The sequence below is a fragment of the Grus americana genome, chromosome 2 (genome assembly GCF_028858705.1).
Source record: "Grus americana isolate bGruAme1 chromosome 2, bGruAme1.mat, whole genome shotgun sequence".
Taxonomy (NCBI): Eukaryota; Metazoa; Chordata; class Aves; order Gruiformes; family Gruidae; genus Grus; species Grus americana.
This window is the reverse complement of record NC_072853.1, coordinates 123,726,086-123,746,697: the sequence shown is the minus strand read 5'-3', so window position 1 is coordinate 123,746,697 and position 20,612 is coordinate 123,726,086. Positions and strand designations below refer to the sequence as shown.

At 43.1% G+C, this 20,612-nt stretch overlaps 1 protein-coding gene across 1 annotated transcript in view; it reads right to left on the bottom strand.

Moving 5' to 3' along the window:
* The window catches only part of TRIM71 (tripartite motif containing 71), a 57,024-nt gene extending 36,713 nt beyond the window's left edge, over window positions 1-20,311 (bottom strand). Inside the window, exon 1 of the mRNA XM_054816737.1 lies at window positions 18,702-20,311. Within this exon, the coding sequence (XP_054672712.1) occupies window positions 18,702-19,595 (894 nt within the window). The 5' untranslated portion in view covers window positions 19,596-20,311. The remainder of the gene's footprint in view (window positions 1-18,701) is intronic.
* Window positions 20,312-20,612: the final 301 nt, after the last annotated feature.

Below are 20,612 nucleotides of genomic sequence, written 5' to 3'. Positions count from 1 at the left end.
TTCAAGGCAGTCTGGAGAGGCCAAACATCAGCCTTCCATGACTAGGAATAAAAATGGCAGATTCGTGTTAATGCCCACAGCATTCCCCCCCCCCCCCCCCCCCCCACTTGTATGCTACTTCTGAGCACACTGAACATTTATCCTTCAGGTACACCTCCCCAGTAACCTGGGCACTGAGCCCCCCTCCCACCCCACACCAGAGCAAAGGGGCTGCACACAGAGCTATAGGCCAAGCACAGGATTTTTGCGGCAAGACCAGTCCTCACAGCATGATCTTGGGAAGTCAGAAACTCAAAGTCTCTCCACTTTTATAAATTTGAAATAATTAGCCTTTGGTTTCATTTTCATATATTAATCTGCATTCCTTTCCCCATCACCCATTTTTCTGCAGGGGAAAGGCACAGACTGTACAACAGTACACAAGTTTCAAAATCAGGTGGCCTTTGGCATTAGCAGATCATTTCAACTAGGGAAATCCACATCTCTGTCTTAAGACAAAGTTACAGTTTATTTACAAGTGTCTTTGGACTCAGTGGGCTGCACAGCTCAGATTTAAGACAAAATCCAGTTTATGCCAGCACTTAACTGTGCTTGTACTGGTGAGATTTAAGTAGGCACAGGCTATTCCAGTTTGTGACCTCTTTCAGGTCTGCTGAAAATCAACAGATATTAGGCCACTAATTTTTATTAAATCTGTGAACAAAACTGAAATTTACCCCTTTAAGTCTTGAAGAAATTAAGTCAGAGTTATTAATTTTTTTATTTTGCAGATCTGTTTCCCTATTGAATCAACATTTTCATAGGGGAACACATTTTAAAAGCATTCCTTTAGTTTTAGGCCTAAGCTACCCATTCTACAACAAATTCTGCAACATATATTAAGAGAGACTGCCTTGACATAGAGCCTGTCCTTATCGCACATCCTAGTCACAAGCTTCAGAATCTGTGTTCCCCACCCAACACATGCCAAAGCAGCCTCAGAGCTGAGTTACATTATACATCTCTGCACAGAATAGCAAGCTAGTTTTCAGCAACACATGGCTAATGAAATCTAAAGCTCCTGTGAGCTGGCCAGGTTGCTTTCTGCACCTCGTGTGCCAATATATAGGACAACCCTGTGTAGCTGGTTTAACATGCCAAATACAAGGATGTCAAAAAGCCAAATACTTGTTATCTGAAGCTCAGTGCACGTGCTGAGTTCAGTGCAAACATCCATTTTACTCTGCCTCCCCACACAAAAGCCAGGAAAGTGAATTCCAAAGTTCAAGCACTGTTACTACAGAGGAAACACTAAAATGAAACTCAGAATCTCATTCTAGCAATGTTTCCACAAAATTTAAAGGACGAAGTTCTTGGGCACCTCTGTCACACCAGTAACATGCAACCTATTTAGGCTGCATCTCCTAAGCCTATGCATTTATTTTGTCCTTATTCCATGACTAAAACATCACAATGAAACAATAAGATACAGCTCATACATCTATAATCATTCACTGCAGTATAACCCTATTAAAAAAAATGAACTAGCTAATAAGTTCTTGACCAGATAAAAGTAGTAATAACCGTTATTAAAATGAGGAGTGATATAAGCTCTTAGAAGAGCTATTTCTGCTGCTGCTATTTGTTTCTCCTCTGTTCCTGGCAGTTCATTATAATACACATTATCCAGGGTGGGGGGTGGTAAAGGGACTGCTAACCAAAAGCTAACACCTCAGAACAGCCAGACACACACAGGTTGTGATGTAAATGCATGAGAACATGCTGATGTTTTAAGACAGTCTCCTCCTGTTTTGTGTGGCAAGATACTGTTGCAAAAGTAAATCCATTTCAACTACAGCTCAATTTTAGGAACAGGATCAAGTTGTGTCCCCCATGCAAGCCGATTAACCTTTAAAAAACAAAACCACCACCCCAGAAGTTTGTAACACCATTCTTGACTGGCATGGATTGTCATTGTCCCAGCCTTCACCCTGCACTTAAATACCACTAAATTCCCCCCAAAACAGGAACTACACTGTCCTCTCTCTGCCCCACATAATTACTTTTTCCTTGACAGTCACCATCTTTTACACCACCATCCCCACAAAACATCAAGCACTGCTCAAGACCCAAAATCAGTTTTTAATGCTGTCCCTTTTAATGCAAGTACAAAAGCCCAGTCTGCTGTCAATACAAGCGCTTTATGGAGTTGCAAACCTCCAAATTCCACCCAGAGCAACACTATCCTCTTTGAAACTTTTCCCAATGGCTGTCTCAAAGTAAGAGCCCATAAAAAGAGTTTATTTCATCAAACTGGAAGTTGTACAAGGGGAAACAGTCCTGTGAACACCACCATATTTAACTCATTAGACTTTTCAAATGTTTTGGAGTTCAACCATTTCAGGGAGGGAGGGAAGAGAAGGCATATACCAGTCCCTAGCCATGATTGATTTAAAAACAGTTTAGGGAAACAGGCAGAAGCAAGTGCAGGGCTTCCTTTCAAATTTGAAAGGAAACATAGCTTGTTGTTGGCCCTCCAGTCAAATTCTGTGCTGGTTTTCCTTCGGACCATCTAAACAAGACAGATGTAGCCAGTATCCAGGCAGCAGCTGAAGTCTGACCACTAGAAAGGCACTCTGGGGTGGGGGATGGAAGGGAAAAAGAGGGAGAAGAGAAGAGGAAGCCATTTGGCTATAAAAAGGATCTTTCTTTCCTGTTGAAATGCAATGGTAAAGAGTGTCAAAATGGCTTAAGGGTGGGGAGGTCAAACATGTTTTGAGATGTTAAAAACTCTTAGGCTTTGTCAAAAAGACTGAAAAACATCTTAAGGTAGGTTTTTGTTCCTCCTTTCAAAATACTTCATCATAATAGCTGCAAGCAGTTCTGAAGTTTCCATTATCTGTTCACTTTTATCACAAATGAACCAGAACTATTCAGTTAATATTTTATCCTAATGAATCTGCCACTACAAAAACACTTCTGAAAATTACTTTTCCAGTAATTTTCAGATGCATCGTATCTGAGAATCTTTCCTCCCTTCAGCAAACCTCCATTTTAAAAACCAGTCACTACTGCTTATACAGGATGACTGACTCTGCAATAAAAAGGATGCTGTAAGATAGACACTAAATAGCAGTTTTATTAATGACACAGCATCACACTCAGCACACCTTTAATGTGTATGCCATCAAAAATACACACAAAGGCTTTTTTTGCTGCTAAACAAAAATATTTTAGGAACCTCTAAGATTTGTCATACTTCTTGCCATTTAAATCAAAGAATGACATTTTAGAGCTCTTCTAAACCTTATCATTCACAAAGCTAGACAGCTACTGGTGCTTACAGACAGTCAAGATGTGAGAGAAGGCTTAGTAAAGCTTCTATAGTATCTTTTACCCTTTTCTATTTCCTCACTCTAAAATCTGCAAAAAGGAAGCATCAGCTTGCACAGTAAAACCTTATTTACTACGCAACTCCAGCTTATTTTCTAGTTTGTACTGCAGTAACACAAGAGTCAGAGTCCTCATTTTTTAACTCAGGATAAAGAATTTAGCAATATGAAATAAGAGCCACTGGAGCACAAGCTGGCACCCCAGATCCCCCCTCCTCTCCTACTGATGAGGAAGCCAGGCTCATCCTCGCTCTCTTGGGCCAGTCACTCAGGTTCTGCTCTATAAAGTTGAACAGCTCCCACAAGAGACTCCAAACCACCATCCCAGAAGTTAAGACTTCAAAGTTCATTCACAGGAAATTGGATTTACACCTGCCACATCTTTGAGGGGTGTGTGCAATAGGGATACTGAACAAAGTCACTTCTCCACCATGACCTCCCACCCCTACGCTTGAAGGGGCTGGGGTAGGGGGTATAAAAAGGAGACTACCTTTGGGAAAGGGTTTTGAGCTGCAACTTCTGAACAGATGCTGGAAATCCAGATCCTCTGTCCCCATCATGGAGATTAAGTTACACATCAAGAAATTAATTCCATTTGCTAATATAGAAGTCAGGATGTTGTTAGTATTCTGACAATCCCACTCAACCCCTGAAGTCCTCTCATGTTCTATAAGCACCTTGTCTCTGTCTCAAGTTTCTGCATTCCACTAAAAACTTGCTGCTTGGGGTGGGGATTGCACTAACTGGCATTACAGACCTTTGGGATGTATATGGGCATTACTGCTTTGCACCAGAGTTTTCTATGGAAAAAGTCCACCGAGGAATAGTAAGCCAAACTTCTCTCACTTGGGCAGGTTTTAAGCAGCAAGTCTTTCCAGCACGTTGGATTGGCTTGTTAGAGTAAGAACCAACATCAGGGGTGTTCCTCAAGGCTGGTTTCATATTTGGCATGTTTGACTGGGGCTGAAGAAGTCACCCTTCTCTATACATTCTCAAAAGTAAGGTTCACTGTATAACCAGACAAATATTTGGCAAGCACAACACTGGATGTTTATAGGAAGAGACGAGGCTGCTTACAGCAAGAAAAGGCATTTGGGTAGAAGCATTAAGTTCTGTCTCAGTTGGAAAGTCTTCTGGAATTAAGGGTTAAGAATTATAACCCCACACAATATAGGCAATACCAAAGCTGCAATATTTAAAACAATTCCTCATTCCACCTTCACCAAAACTGTTATCAAAAACATGGTTGGAACCTAACATGACCCTCTTTCCCCAACTCTGCAGAATTCAGAACTCAATATTTGATCAACATAATTTATTTGAATTTTGGTGAAGACTAAGATCAGCAGGAAATCTTTTTAGGGTATAAAGGCTAAATCCCCTTGTGTGAGACATTGCTTTCAAATGCCAGCACTGTTGCCAGATTGCCTGGTCAGCTAATCTAGCAAGGACAGAAGCCCATCTTAGCCTAATATATTTTTTTAAAGGGAGGTATACACAGAGGCAGATCAGAAAGAGTTGAGAGTCACTAAAACTAAGTAGCACCCCCTCTTCCTTTTGTTCCAGGGTAGGATCAGTCAGTGATTAAGCTTTCCATACAAAATCTCATGTCTACAGTATGTGATACTAAGACTTATTATCACCACATAATCACCTGATTATTCAGAAACACATCATCAGAAAACATAACAAAAAACTAGAAAAGGTATTTTTTAAAAAGGTCTGGACAATGAATAGCCAAGAGATGGCAGTGTTTCTATCTAGTAAACAAGGAAAATACTAATTGTTTATAGCATTTTAGTAGGGTAGGAAGTCCAGTGACATCAGTGATATATTGCAAGAGGTGTAAGTTTTAAACTGCTTCTCTCTTTCAGTTGCAGCCCAGTTAAACTGAATAGCCTCTTCAGGTGCTACATCCAGTTATTGGTTAAAGCAATTGCTTTAAGTAGCAGTAGTAGTATACAACTACAAACATCCAGATTAATAATAACTGGATGCTTCTAGACAAGGTTTTGGCAATATTTTAGTGGTTTAGTAGGCTCCAGTAAATGAAAGCATTGTAAGAGATTGTCTATGCAGTTTAGTTAACTTGAAAAAGAATTCTCAGCTTTAGAATACTTACAGATTTTAGTTTTCAATTTTACTTAGATTTTTTTTAAAAAGGAAGAGTAACTGTATAAATCAGTACTTAAATTTCACTTGGCATTTAAGCTAGCCTAAGGAAATCCCAAGACTGCCTCACCTCTGAATTTTTAACATGGTTATTGAACACTGGAAGATGAAGTTTCAGTTCACATGTTCAGTGCAAAGGTCACAAGCTCTGCAAGACCATGATCAGAAACATTCCAGGGCAGTGTTGCTTAATTCATGGCAACAGCTTTATTTAACAAAAGCACTCAAGGAATGGTTTCCCTCTGTAACTCCATATGGGATCAAACATAAAACAAGTCAGCTTACTCCAAGAAGTGGCTTCTTTGACCACATGAGAGCTGGGTGTTTTGAGAATTTGTTTGGCTAGTTTTGTTTCTTTTCTGTTTGTTTAAACTTTGATTTATAAAGATCTTTCATTCTGAAAGCATTTCTACCTAGTTGTAGCGGAAAAAGAGCCATGGCATACGTATTTGGCAGGAATGTCTCCCCTGCTTGGAGAAAAACAGATACATGAAATGGGGAAAAACAACCCACACACCATGATATTCTGACTCTCACTGATTTAGGAGAGTATCTTTCAACAACAGCCATTTGCTCCTAGTGAACTGCTGGCAGCAGTTTGCCTGGGTCAGACAGGGGTCTCTGAAAAGAAGTTTCCTTTCTTAGATAACAAGTATAGTATTTTATATCTTTTCACATCATACTGCTCAAAAACATGTCCTACTTCATTAGAATATGCGCATCCAAAACAAAACAAGTTACTAGATTTACAGTGTTGAAGTCCCCTTGGATTATTTCCCCCTACTTCCCTCCTTAGGGCAAGGGACTATATAGCTGTCTGTCAAAGTATCTCTGCCATGGAGCCAAATGGAAAATTGCCAATCTGTTTCCGAAATGAGAATGTGCTAATACAGGCGGCAACTATTTCTTTACACACACACCTTAGGAAAATTCACACCAGCAAGCTCTGTAGTAAGATCATAAGCTACAACACAGAATGGCATAATTGTTCTCAAACAAGGAATAAACCAAATTCTGTCTGTTCTTGGGGAGCTGACAACTAGAATAGTTATAATGAGAATACACTCATTATCTCAATTAGTTCATCAGATTTCCATGCCAAGGTAAGCCATATACAAATGCACTTGAATTCTGCAAGAAGGTAACACTGTTCTCATATGCTGAATCTGGAAGAGTAAACAAGATCTCCAAGACAACATACCATTTCAGTGAGTCTCTCACCTGCTGATAGCATATTTGGATTGCACATAGTCTCAGCTGGGAAATATCACTATTCTCATTTTTTATTTTGGTGGTAGTTTTAACATGCAACACTTCCTCTTTCCAGTTTATCCCCTAGCTTATAAGAAGTGTTTCCTTTTATATTTCCTCCTTGGATGGCATTAAAAATTAATTTAAACTTGAAGCCATAAAAACATTGATGAAAATACAGTCTTCTCCTCTAGCCAAAAGAATATTAAATTTAATGCATTATCATATTTTCAATTGAGACCGTGGTTTTTTTCTGTTGCTCATATTAGAAAACTAATGTTAAAGAGTGTAATACAGGACATCTTCAAGGCTTCCCCATGGTAATTTTAGATATAAATTAAAATGGAAGGACACCTTGTGGACCACTGTAGAACTATATACTATACAGAAAAAATAAGGAAAGCTGTAACAACTGTATTGAACATTGGTGAAGACAAAACAGCAGTTCTGACAGAATACTGGTTCAATACATTATTCCTAGATTGATTAACTGTCAAGATTTATCTTTCATTTAGGAAAAAAATAAGGCAGTCTTACTATGCTAGCCAAACCCTCATAAATACTATATAAAAAATGATGTTTATATAGGTATACTGACAACACATAATGAAGACAAATGAATAGCAACAGAAAAAGCATATTACTTAACAGCCAAGAAGAATGAACACATGCTGCATGGTTAGACAGTGACTTGCACTAGCAAAAAAAGACAACTTAAAAGTGAGATGTTTAGTCACAAGAAAGCTTTATAATGAAAAGCAGAACTATGGCTTTAACCAAAAATTCATCCAGAGCATCAGAGTTATTTAATTCCCTCTGAAAGTCTGGGTTGTTAGATTTAAGGCAGAGCTGGGGAAGGAAGAGAGATGAACAGGTTTGGACAAAAGAAAGGGAACCTCTGTACTTTTTCTCCTTCTTCCCTACAGCATCTTCAGCTGCAGGGTTTTGCTACCTCCATTGCCCAATGATTTCAGCTAGCCTGGCACTGGCTTCTTTCCTCTTCCATTTGAGCCAGTTCACCCTACTACTTGTTGCTAATCAGTGTGTAAAGGCACACAGAGTGCCTGAAGGAGGATGAAGCAGAAAGGAAATGCAGATTTAGATGACAAGGAACACATGTGCCAAGGCTAGTGAGGCAACTAGCTGGGCTTTGTGTAAGCCACCTTGCTTTGCCTTGCATCTCAAACACTATCACTTCCCTCCCCCCATAATGAATGCAGCTTTTTATGCCTGGACCCTGCTTGGAGTACACACCATTTGAGGGGTTTCGTTAGCTTGAGCACCTTAGCAGCCCTGTTCTTTGCTGAATGGCATTAATAGATTTCAGAAGTGACATCATATACAGAATGAAAATGCTAACCTTGAATTGTATTTACAAGGATGTTACTTGAGAAAGGCATGACTTCTCTAAGAAACTGGTTGCCAAGAACCAGCTGAGTAAGCCCTCTACACAAAGTTTTTGTGGCTAGATGAGCCAATCAGAAACCAATAAAAATAAAGCTAATGAGTAGTTTAACACCCTAAATGACTTCAATAACTATAAAAATTATGGTCCTTTCTGTAGATAGATGCTACACAGCAATTGACTTGTATTTAAGGACAGAGATATGAAAATGAAATTATAGACTGAAAGAATGGGTCAGGGCAATTTTCTGTTCCCATTTGTAAAATTAAGCTTCACATTAACACCCACACTTTAAAATTAAGGTTCTACCATTTATACTTTCAACGTAGAAAGTTTTTGGCATCATTACCAAGAGACCAAGATAGGAACACTATAAATGCTGTCAGTAAGCGTATACTACTTGTACGCAGCCCGTCATTGGGAAGCGCGCTTCTCAAGAGTGGCCCAAGGTTTGGAGTAGACAGCCCTCCAGCAGCATGCCAGCTATGCAGATGACTAAGAAAGGGCATGCTGTTACCTTTTGGGACACTGTCAACAACCACCATTTATAACCCTAATTTAATTCCTAATTCTAATCTTATCAATACTTCCATGATATTGGGTGGATTATTACAGTTGTATTAATGACAAGAGGATAAGAAGCAAGAAGAGTATTACATCTTCCCTCCCTTACAATACTTACTGTATTAGAGTACAAGAGCAGCGCTGGGAAGACTAGGGTCTCGGTATTCCACTAATTCTTTTGTATTTCAACCTCTCTGTTTCCCTATGGTTTTGTTAGTTTGGTTGTTACTTCTTTCAGGGTAGAATCCACTCCAGACCACTGCCTGACATTTCCAGTTCTGATTTTTTTTAAAATTATTTTTTATATACAGTCCCTCCTCTTTTCCCAAAATGTTTACCCATCCAGTTTAAAGCCTTAAACAGAAGTTGATACCCACATGCATTGTGTTGGCAACACTACAGCTGCTTCTACAGTAACTAGACAGAGGGAAGTTATATTTGGTATTTGTTCAGTCTAGCATTCAGTCAATTCAATAGATAACTAAATTATCTGTACAATAGTTTCTATAACTCGCAAGCACTTCAGTGGGAGAATCACAACTTTCATTTTCCCCTACAAATAACCATTGTTCTCTGAAGAGAGATGGTTCTCACAGCAGCTTTGGCTAGCTTACTTATCAGTCATCAATTAGAGAAAATCTGGTGGTTTCCAGTTTGCTCATCTGGCCACAAAAAACTGTTTAGGACACACTCAGCCAGCTCATTTGGCAACCAGTTTCTTACAGAGAAGTCATGCCTTTCTCAAGTAACATCCTTGTATGGATCAAGTATTCTTGAAATTTGAGTGACTTTGTCTAGCAGCCTGCAGACCCCCTTCACGCTCCAACTTCAATGTATTAAATCTCCAGTGCCTTTGGGCACACCATATATAGCAGCGGGGGCGGGGGGAATTTAACTCTTTACCAGCATTGCTTTTAAAGGAAAAAGAAGACTCAGAGGCATGACAATTCTTTCCATTCTCTAACAAGTTTTTCCTCAATTAACAGGCTCACTCTGCCTCACATATACATTCGCTTACTAAAACATTTGAGAACTATATAGTTGACTTGCAAGCCACAGAAAGACACAGCAACAGCAGGCCCCTAGAAACTACCTGATCTTTATCTCCTACACCCTCAATCACCTGACATGGCGTTACTCAAGGTTGCAGAAGATAAGGAATAGTAGCCTTGTCGTGCAACCAGGACCAGTACTGACTAGCTCACTGGCAATTCCCAGACCATACTACCAGCCCTCGCACAGGAGGAGAGGCATTCTCTAGTCCCTTGACCCAGCACCAGGTTGGATTACAAAGCTTAAGGGCATCCATAACAGACAGCTTTCAAGCTTCGCTCGCACCAAAGATTTAAGGCTAGGGGTTTTTATATTGTACACTTAACTGTGACAGTGTGAATGGCACATGTAGTAAGAACCACTGAAGTGAAGGGGGAGGGGAAGGGGAGGATTTGAAGTTTGATAGCTGACATTTTCCCCTAAATAAGTTTGCCTTTTGTTAACCAAGAGCAGCTGAACAAAAGGCTGTATAAAATTAGTCTTCTAGCATATGCCTGCCACTCTGGACTGTGAGTGCCTGAATATGCAAACAGAACACAGAAAACCCAAGCCAACATGGGAAAGATACAACAAGCCTTAACATTACCATCCAAGAATCCCACTGAAGTTCAATTTCTGAATATCAGGTCCCTGCCAGCCTTTTAATCCAACCAAACACAGCATTTGGTAGTTCTGTACATTTACAATACCTTAACTGTGGAAGGAAAATATTGACAGTAGATGGTAGTTTAACAATGTTGGCTATCCACAGAATGTATGGGATGGGCATTAATACAAGCAAACTAGAAAAGATAAGGTTTAGCAAATTTGACAAAATACCTTTAAGTGTTTGGTTATGCATGGAGACGAACATTAGACAGAAAATGATGCAAAACAAGTTTAGCTATTACCTTTAGCTCACTGAAGGACCCTTCTCCCCAGAAAGCGGAGATACAGCGTCGCTATTTTGACAGTCCTGGCAAGCACTGGTACTGAGAGCAGCCTTGGCAATTACTTGTGTGATCTTAGCGAAGATCATACCATGGTAAATAACAGGAGTAAGACATAACTACTGTAGTAACAACATGAGTACAGCAGCCTTTCATTGGATTAATCTGTTCATTTCAGAAATGAGTTTCCAAAGATATTTCACTTTTTTCAGCAGAGACCACTTCCACTATAGCACTGAAGATATACCTCATCCTCCCCAAAATTTAAAATACTCAACTCTGACAAGTTACTTTCACCCATTGCTAGTGAGACAAGTTTAAAGATTGCCTCAAGTTGCCTACCTGCTCCTAGAAGGTAAGCCATTTTCTTCAAGTCAGCACCAGTGCAGAGGCCTAGCACAAAGTATGCAGAATCATAAAACAATAAGCTTCTCATTTGAAGTTTCCAATTCAAGTCTTAGTCACTTCAAAAATATTTCACCTACATATGTAAGAAAACTGCTGACCAGACATCATCCTATCCAACAAGCTCACCATCTGAGGTTTTAGAAATGCATATTATAGACTCAAGTGAAATAACAGGAGTAGAGCTCTTATTTCTTACAGCTGAACATGTAACTATGAATTAATTCTTGTGAGGAAGTGTCAGGATTGCACACATATCCAAGAGGCAGCACAGTAGGACAACAGAACATATAATAGTGAGCCACATCTGTTTGTACTGAGTTTTACTCCTTTTCATACTAAACAGCTAGAACATTCAAAGCTGGTCAGCATTTTTAGTTCCTAAATGAGATGATTATTATTAGCTACAGACTCCATAGTTGAAAATTCTGTTCCTTTGTTAAGAGTTGGTAAAGAAGAAAGAAGTAGCTTAGCATCAAAAGAACCTTAGGAAAGAAGTACTACTCCTGTATTAGCCACATACAATTTTTCTTCTTTAAGATGGGAGGGGGACAGGGAAAGAGGAAGAGATAAAATAATCCAAAGTGACATTCCATCATAAATTTGCTTTTGAACTGGAGTTAGAAAACAATTAGCAGATAGTATTGCTCTGATTCTTTACCATGTTTTTGTTCTGTTCCTGTGACTTTAAAAATTGATTTGGATGCACAAGCAGAATTTGTTAGGTAAGAGGACCAAACCTGTCCCACCCACATAGTCCTCCAACAGGCACAGCCAGGGGAAGTGGAAAACAGGCTGTGGAAGGAGCTGCAGCTAAGCCCATGAGGAGAACAGCTAAAACAAGGACACATGCCTAATACATTTTAGGATCAGGGACATCCATTCATTACATTAACCAATACTTGCATTGCTAAGCACTAGTCCCATTCCCATCCAGCATTTCTATACTTTAATTAAGACTTAGAATGATAAGGATAAAAACATTACTAAAAATTATGTACTACACAAATATAATCTTGGATCATAATTACAACTGCTCTATTGAAAGTAGATTACAGCTAAAGACAATAAACCCCTTCTGTGAAATCTTATCTGTGGTAACATTAGTCTTGCATTCAGTGCATTGTTCGTACAGCTTAAGATCTGTGCTCTCAACACATCATGATTCTTTGTCTGATGGAAAGACACAAATGACTTTGCAGGAAGGAAGGGAGTATGGGAGTAGAACTAGGAAGAGACAGGGTCAAGACAGTATTGAAAGAGGAATGATACCTTCTTAACTTTAAAACAGAGGAACTAGGTAGCTTTCCTCTAAGGAAGCGTGGTCTAGCAAGCATGTTTACATGGTCTGAAGATTTAGCTGAAAGGAGAAACTCCTACACAATGCAAAATTTCATCACTAAAAGCAAAATTCAAACCCTCTCTCCAAGTGAGATACACTTCTAGACATTGGTTTTAGCAAAACTGAAATTAAAGAAAATTCAGTTCTCAGTATAACAGACTAGTTTCATGCCTATTTATTGTACGCACATCTCCAATCGTATTTGCTCAAGAAAGTTATTATAACCTCAGAGGTCTATGCTGCAGCCTGCAAGTTTCTACTCTATTGATACTGTTGGTTTTTCAAAAGTGTTCTCAAAGTAAAACTTTTATGGACAAGGCCTTTCTGTTTCTTCCAGTTTTTAGTCACTGGAAATTATCTGAAGTCATGTTTAATTAGGCCAGTAGTGTAACAATATCAGATTATCACCAGGGAGAAAAAAAATTTACTTTGCTGTATTTACCCTAAAACGCTGGGAGTATTTGAACATCAGTCACAGCAAAGCAGGGGAAGGAGGGGAGGTTTTGATTCTGTCCAGTATTGTATGAAAGCTGTTTCAAGTCCAGCACAGTTTTCATTCTCCCACAAAAGAGAAACAGTTAAATAAAATACATACAGGGAAGAGCCAGGAGCTAAAGGTATGCTGGGAAAGGGGCAGCTGAAAGAAAATGAGGTAGAGTAATCCAAGAGGTGACCTGTTTAGCACCAGATATCTGAACATTATTTGTAAGTTTAAAAAAAGTGTGAAACTAGAGACTATTTAAACCCTTCATCATTCTAAAGCTGTTACATCCACATTACATAGACCACATATGAACAAAATAACTCACTGCTGTGCTTTGTTCACCAGGAAAAAATTAAAAAGGAAAACACAACTGTCAGTAACTGAATCCAAAGTATTGTCTTCAGATTGGGCACCTGCATGTGCATTTGATATCAGAAGAGAAAAGACACATTAAGCATGATAAATGAGGGGTGCATCAGTATAAAGAAGTATATTTGGTTCCTTACATATACTGGCAGTAGGAATTTATCTAGCTCATGTGCACATTCTCCTCTAAAGCTGAAGCTATTGTGTTGCTGCTGTTGTGGCTGCTATGAAGTATTAAAGTATGTTAAGGCCAGTGCCTCCAGGATGCACTCTTAAAAGTTTTAATCATTTTGTTAGGAGGTAAAAAACCCTCGCCATTAGAAAAAGGAACAGCAAGAGCCTGCATCACATTTGTATCACATATTGCAGTTTCATATAAATAGCCCTTGAGCAAGAGAGAGAAGTGGGGGGACACATATATTCCCTTTGTGTTAGCCAACTGTTTTGGTGACACAAGGGTGGACAGCATTAAGAGCATCATAGGTTAAAGCTCAGTGTTTGGCAGCAATGGCAAGCCATTACACAAAAGGGACCATATCTAATCTAGCCTTCCTCCCTAGCCATGCTATTCCTCCTTTTCCCTCATACCAGTTCAGGTTGGGCAAGATTCCTCTGCAATTCAAATAAACTTATACCAACGCTAGAAGAAGGGAAAAGTTTTCTACCACGTTGAGAGTTAAATTGGCTCACAAAAGCAGCTCCTGCATGCACACAACCAAGCCTGGTGAGAACAGAGGAGAAAGCAAGATCCTCTTATTTGAGCAGCCATGAGATGTTAAATTCACTCCCTATTGTGAAACCCGAGCTTTACCCTACATTCGAGCAGTTTAGGTATAAATTCAACCAGTAAGTTTAGCCAAGGTACCAGATAAGTAGCTTTCAGTTCAGCTGACAGTTATGTGTTTGAATGCCTTCCCCTATACATACACAAGCTTTCAAAAGTTGCATCTTTTACAGTCTGTAAAACAATAAGGAGAAGTATAATTTTTTTGTAGTCTAAAAGACCATAAATTCAGGAATATATGCAACTCTGGAATTCAATACAGCAATCTAATTTTAGCCAGTCTTGTCCACATGCACTGATATCCTCATAAGCCATTTCAACTCACTGATCTGGCAAGAAACTTCTGTGTTTGTGAATTAATCTGCTCAAGGAGGAATCTGACCAAAGCCAGGACTGACGCAAGCAAAAGGAAGGAACAGCGTGGCTAAGGGCAGAGTGAGAAAGAACTTTAAAACCCTTTCTTGCGGGGGGGTGGGGGGTGGCGAGCAGTGGTGCTACAGAGTTTTGCCTTGTAGGCTGTGAACCTCTTCTAAAATGGAATCTGTAAAGCAATAGGAGAACTAGGGGGTCACAGACCATTAAGTTGACTGAACTTGGCAACTCCACACTTTCCCTAGAAAGTGTTAGAAGTCTGCTATTGAAGTGTTTTGACCATCCGCCACTGATATCACCAAGTGATACTAAAGCATGTAGCAGCCGAGAGCAGGGTTTCCTTTATGCCAACATTATTTAACTTGAGACTTGTGGCCTTTTCCACTTTCTGCAAGAGCAAAGTAATTTGAATCCAGGTAGTTTATCTATACAAGCCAAGTATCCTACAGCTGTTCCAACATTTTCTAAGCATCTAGTTTGGTTTGCAGCCTATTATTGAAAATTCTGTGAAAAGAAAAGTAGAGGTGCTCTTTCAGTCTGTGAGATGAGACAAATCAAGAACACTGACATATCAGTTAGCATATTTGATTTAATTATGGGTACTACAAAGGTAAAATCTTTTTCAAGTTTAAAGTCCTGTTTAGTGGCTTTTATGACAATAAAATCTAGTTACTACTGTAACATTGATAATTCTATCCATACAACACACAGTCACACAGAAGAAAATTTTCAGGGTTGCAACAAGTATTGCTACATTTGTAGAATACTGTGGAGCATCTGACAGATTAAGCCTTTCCCTTGCTTCCCTGATAGCATTTTACCTCAGACAACAATGTTCCAAGTGGTAAGCAACCAGACTGGGTTTCAACAGCAGCTCTGTGGCAAAGAAAGATTCGCTTTTGCCTTTCTTTTCATTTTCTTTCCTTTCGTGCATCGTTGTAGTATTTGCAGGCACTAGCCACTCTGAAAGCAGTGCCCAGAGCTCCACTTGCTTTAATGGTGGCTGCTACAGTAACAGTCAGTATTCTTCATTGTCAGTGACTTGCATGTACTCACAGCACACAACAGGTTATTGTTTTTACATCAACAGCTCAACTGAGAACCAGAACTCAGAACAGAACCAACTCAACTAAAAAGAGACTGCACCGGGCATTCCCAGTAAAGAGCTGAAATCTGCATTTCTCTGCACTGAAAGGATGAACAGCTATGTTGATCCCATCTTGCAAATGCATATCTGTAGTCTTGTTTTGGGACTTGGAACACCCAGTAAAGTAACCGCGCACAGTGCTACTCCCCTTCCTTACTGGAGGGAGTCTCAAAATGGGGTTGGGAGGAGGGGAAATTATGGGGAATGGACAGTGCTTCCCAGAAGGAGGGGTGGAAAGACCAGAGAGGAACACAATCAAAGGTAACAAATGAAGTAGTGATGTTGGAAGGACAGGAGTATCATGTTCTAAGCAAGGAGGTAGAAAATAAGGGATCCAGCTGCTTTGGCCCAGAAAAGCCTCAGGGACAGGCTCAAACTGATCTCAAACAGGGTGAGGACACATCCTGCAGAAGGACAACTCCACATCCAAGAGAGCTGTACTCTAGCAGATTTCAGATGAGATCTGCCTGTGCTCAAAACTTACCTCCATGACATTAGTCTGAGGGAATATCCTGGTCTGTCACCAGCTTTTCCCACTTAGAAACTCCAGTTCTGCTCAGTATCTAACTACTAATATTAAAGGTTTCAAGCTACCATTCCAGCCTTGCATGTTAGGTTTGTTTTTACACTATTAGACAGCCAAGCAAAGTACTTAGTGCATCACTTAAGTACTCTCTTGGAAGGCTGCCTTTCCATTATTGTTCCTTTTATGAGGCTGTAAATAGCATTCTTAGAATTAAACAAGCAATAACCCTCACAGTTTTGCAGCCACCCTTTCTCAAAAATTGTACACCTTGCCCATATTTTTTAGCAAAAGTGAGAAAGATTTACAGTATAAACTGTTCCAAAAGGAGTCTCTCCTTGAGTGAATAATAAATACTTGCAAATACTGATCAGGCACACCCACATTAAGGAATCACCAAAACTCACTAATCAAGAACAGTAGTAGATCATTAATTTGTAGAATAAAAGCCTTTCTCAACAGGAGCTGAAGGTTTGAAAATGCTCACTTGTTTTAAAACAATTTCTAGGTCTACAGGACACAAGGACACCCAAAACCAATGTTAAGAGGCTTATACTCTTTCCAAAGCACACTATTGAAAATAAAAATATGCTACATAAACTAACATGCTTTTTTAGAAGTTACTTCTAGAAAAGCTGTACAGTTTAAGCAAGACTAGAATCTTTCTTCCTTTTACAATTTAAGTTTTTAAGTCTACAAAATACCTTGGAGCTCCTGTCCCAGCTACTCTTTACCAAGTGGCAGAGAACAGATCTGCTTTAGAAGCTGGATACTTTATGCTATGGATACTTTATGCTATGGCCAGTCCATTGGTTCATATAGCCTTCCATTGGTTCATTTTACACACTTCAACAAGAAGCTTTATGACACTGAGAGCACAAGAACTAGAAGGTTTTTAGCCCATACCACAAGTCCAAAGTTTTAGTCCAAAATGAAGGCAGAAATATGGCTTTAGTGTATTAAGAACACCATGCTTCATTTCATTCCGTCATTCAGTATTACATACGTTCTTTAGGAAGCCACTAGCAGGAAGATACTTAGATACTGCAAAAAACCTGTAAGCAGCCCAGTTGCCAGTAAGGTTTGTTGTTTTTTTTTAAACCTCCTTGTCCCTCAAGCACACCACACCCCCAAATGCCATTTTAAGCTGGGGGTTTCCCCCCCCCCCAAAATTCATACTTTGTCTTCTGCCACTAGCAATTTTAAGAAACAAGAAGAGCTCTTCCAGAGCTTTCTAGAAAATTATGTCAGAGGTACAGTAGCATTAGAGGAGATAAGCAAAGCATCCTCACAAACTGAAGACAAAGGCATCGCCACATTTTGCTAGGCTAAACACCTTCATGTATCAGTTAAGCGAGCATCCCACAGAAGACTCTTGTACTACCCTGACCTCAGGCAGGTTTTTCCCCGAAACAGTTTGTTGTGCTGTCCAGTTTCATACTGGGAAGAAACTACGTCCAACACTGAAATTACTGGAAAATTCCAGCAAAATCCCCTGCATTGACTTTCAGAGCAGGGGGGGGGACAGCAGACCGCCATTTTCCAGTTTCAGATAAAAATCAAGTTTCAAACTATCACAGCAAGAAACTATGTCCCAATGAAACTTAAGCCATTTTCAGTACATTTTGAAGAAGCCGCAGCCTCTCTTTTAGATCTGTGAAACGATACTTAGGATCATCAGAAGCAAAACTTGCGAGCAAAGCATTTTAAACGAAGACCACGTAGAGCAAGTTCCCATTTTTATATTATTAAAGCTCTTGTTTGCACTACAGCACCCAAAACGTTAGCCAAGAGCAGGAGATGAAGCCGGTAGAGGCAAGGGTGAACATCTTTGCCAACTTTCTGACTACCTTCAATTTAAAACAAAGAAAAAGTCCTTTCCTCATTAGTCATCTTCTTTCCCTATTTATTCGTTTTCTCTTTCTTCGATGGGTCACACGCCGAACACGGTACAAAGCAGAATTCACGGAGTAATTTAACTCTGCGTTAGAAACATTAGGGGCTTGGGGGACTCCAGACTTTTCTCGCTTGCACCTCCACGGTCTCGCAACCCCCCACTACGCGCCCGACAAGCTCCCTCAGAAAGGCAGCGCCCGTAGCAGCCCGATGCCCACACCGCACGCCGCCTTAGCCGCTTCCCGCCGCGGACGGGCAGCCCAAGGCACCGACGACCGCCTTCCGCGCCTCGCAGCGGGCCCCGGCTCACCTCCTCCTCCTCCTCCGGGGCGGCGGCGCGGAGCGGCGCCCGGAGGGAGCGAGGCGCCCGGGGACGCCGCACGCCATCCCTCGGCCCGTTAGCGGCTCCCGCCCCCCGCACCGGCCGTTGGAGGGGCGGCCCTGCCCCCACCCCCGAGGTGCGCCGAGACCCGAGTGCCTCCGCGGGCGGAGGAAGCGCCGCGACCGGTCCCCGCCGCCGCCGCCCGCCCCTCAGGGCCGGCCCGCCCGCCGCGAGGGTGCGAGGCGGGCGGGGGCCCTCTGGCGCCGGCGAGGGGCGGGAACGGGCCGCCCCCTCCCGCGCCGCGGACTCGCTCACCTCGTCGTCGTGGTGCTGGCAGTAGCTGGCCCGGTCGGGGAAGACGGAGAGGATGTTGTAGGGCGAGGCGGGGTAGGGCGGGCTGAGGGCGAGCGGCGCGGCGGGGCCGGCGGCAGCGGCGGGGCCGGGGGCGGCGGCGAAGCGCTCGATGAAGTGGTCCTTGGTGAGGCGGACGCGCTGGTGCGCCCGCACGCAGTTGTCGCACAGGTGCTCCTGGCAGTCGAGGCAGCGGGAGCTGGCGGCGTTGCCCTCGTCGCAGGAGCTGCAGCGGGGCTCGCCCTGCCGGCTGTGGGGCCGCCGCAGCAGGAGCGCCGCCGAGCCGCCGCCGCCGCCGCCCGAGGAGGAGGACGTCGAGGAGGGCGCAGCCGAGGCGGCGGCGGCGGGCGAGGAGCCGGCGGCACGGTGCGGCGGCGGCGGGCGGCCGTGGTGGCGGTTGTTACCGCCGCCGCCGCCTCCTCCCGCGCCGGAGCCTGCGGCGGGGCCGGCCCCGGCGGCGCGGCCGTTCTTCTGCTCGTCGGCGGCGGCGGCCACGACGACGACGTCCAGCAGGTTGCTGAGGAGGAAGTTGGAGGACGGCAGCGCGTCCATGCCCGAGGGCTCCGAGATCACCACCTTCTGGTCGCAGATGGGGCAGCGCAGCTTGAGCGCGTCCCCCGCGCCGGGGTGCCGCTGCGCCTCCAGGCACTGGCGGCAGAAGGCGTGCAGGCAGGGCAGGACGTGGAGCCGCCGCGGCGGGCCCCCGCAGGAGGAGCTGCCGCCGCCGCCCCCGGAGGAGCTGGAGGTCTGCGAGGAGGACGAGGAGGTGGAGGAGTTGGAGGAGAGGGGAGCCGGCGAGCCGCACATCTCCTTGCACAGCGGGCAGATCTGGAAGTCGGACTCGGGAAACGAAGCCATTTGCGATGGGCCTGACTCTCCGATGGGGGGGTAAAAAAAAAGTGTATCTCCCCGCTCTCACAAAAAAAAAAGGTGTGTGAAGAAAAAGAACACAGAAGAGGCGGGGGACGTTCGGAGCGGCGCGGGGAGAAGGTAGTTCTGCAAGCGGCTTACGAGCAAGCTGGCATCGATCAGTCGTTTTGCCAAGTGGGATCGATTGGCCGGTTTTGCAAATACGGTGTCATCGATCCGGCGGTCTGCAGGGAGCTGGATCCTCGCCTCGTACCTCGCTGCCGGGCTTGCTGAGGGGGGGGGTATTTTTGGTATCAAGGTGTAGCTGTCCCGTTCTCTCTCAGCAAATAGATCCTCTCTTCCTTCACATGTACTTAACCCCCGATCCCCCGTTGCATTAGACAAATTGTATCGATTCCCAGATCGGTCAATACCTCACACAGTCTTCTCATTTCCCCCTTGGGTCAGCAGTTTGACAACGTGGTTTGGTTACTTGTCTTCTTCCTAAACAGAAAGTGCATGGGCGCCAACCGCCCGATCCCCACCGCATCCAGCGGGGACCGGACCTCTGTCCGCCGGGGCTCGGCTCCGGTTCCCACGGCCGCAGGACGGGGTCGGGGCGGCAGTGCAAGTCCCTCTTGGCCGGGCAGGGAGGGCGCGGGTGGGGGGCAGCAAGGGTTTAACTCAAGTTTCGCTCTTTCTTCCTGGGGCGTTGAGTTTTTTCCTCTTTTCCTTTAAACCTGTGCTTGTCGGGGGGGAAGGGGAAATTTCGTTTCAGTTCCCCCCTCCACTTTTGCAATCCAGAGCAGCTCTAGGAGAAAGAGAGGCACTGAAACACAGTGGCCAGGAAGACTTCTCCGGCTCCAGTCCTCCCCCGCCGACGCCTGCTCCTCCACCGCATGACTGGGGGGTGGGGATGGAGGGCGGCGTTGGTGCCCACCCCACCGGCAGAGACTCACACTGGCGGGACACAGAGGAGGAGGAGGAGATGGGAAGGCAAGAGGAAAAAAAAAAAACAACGGGGCT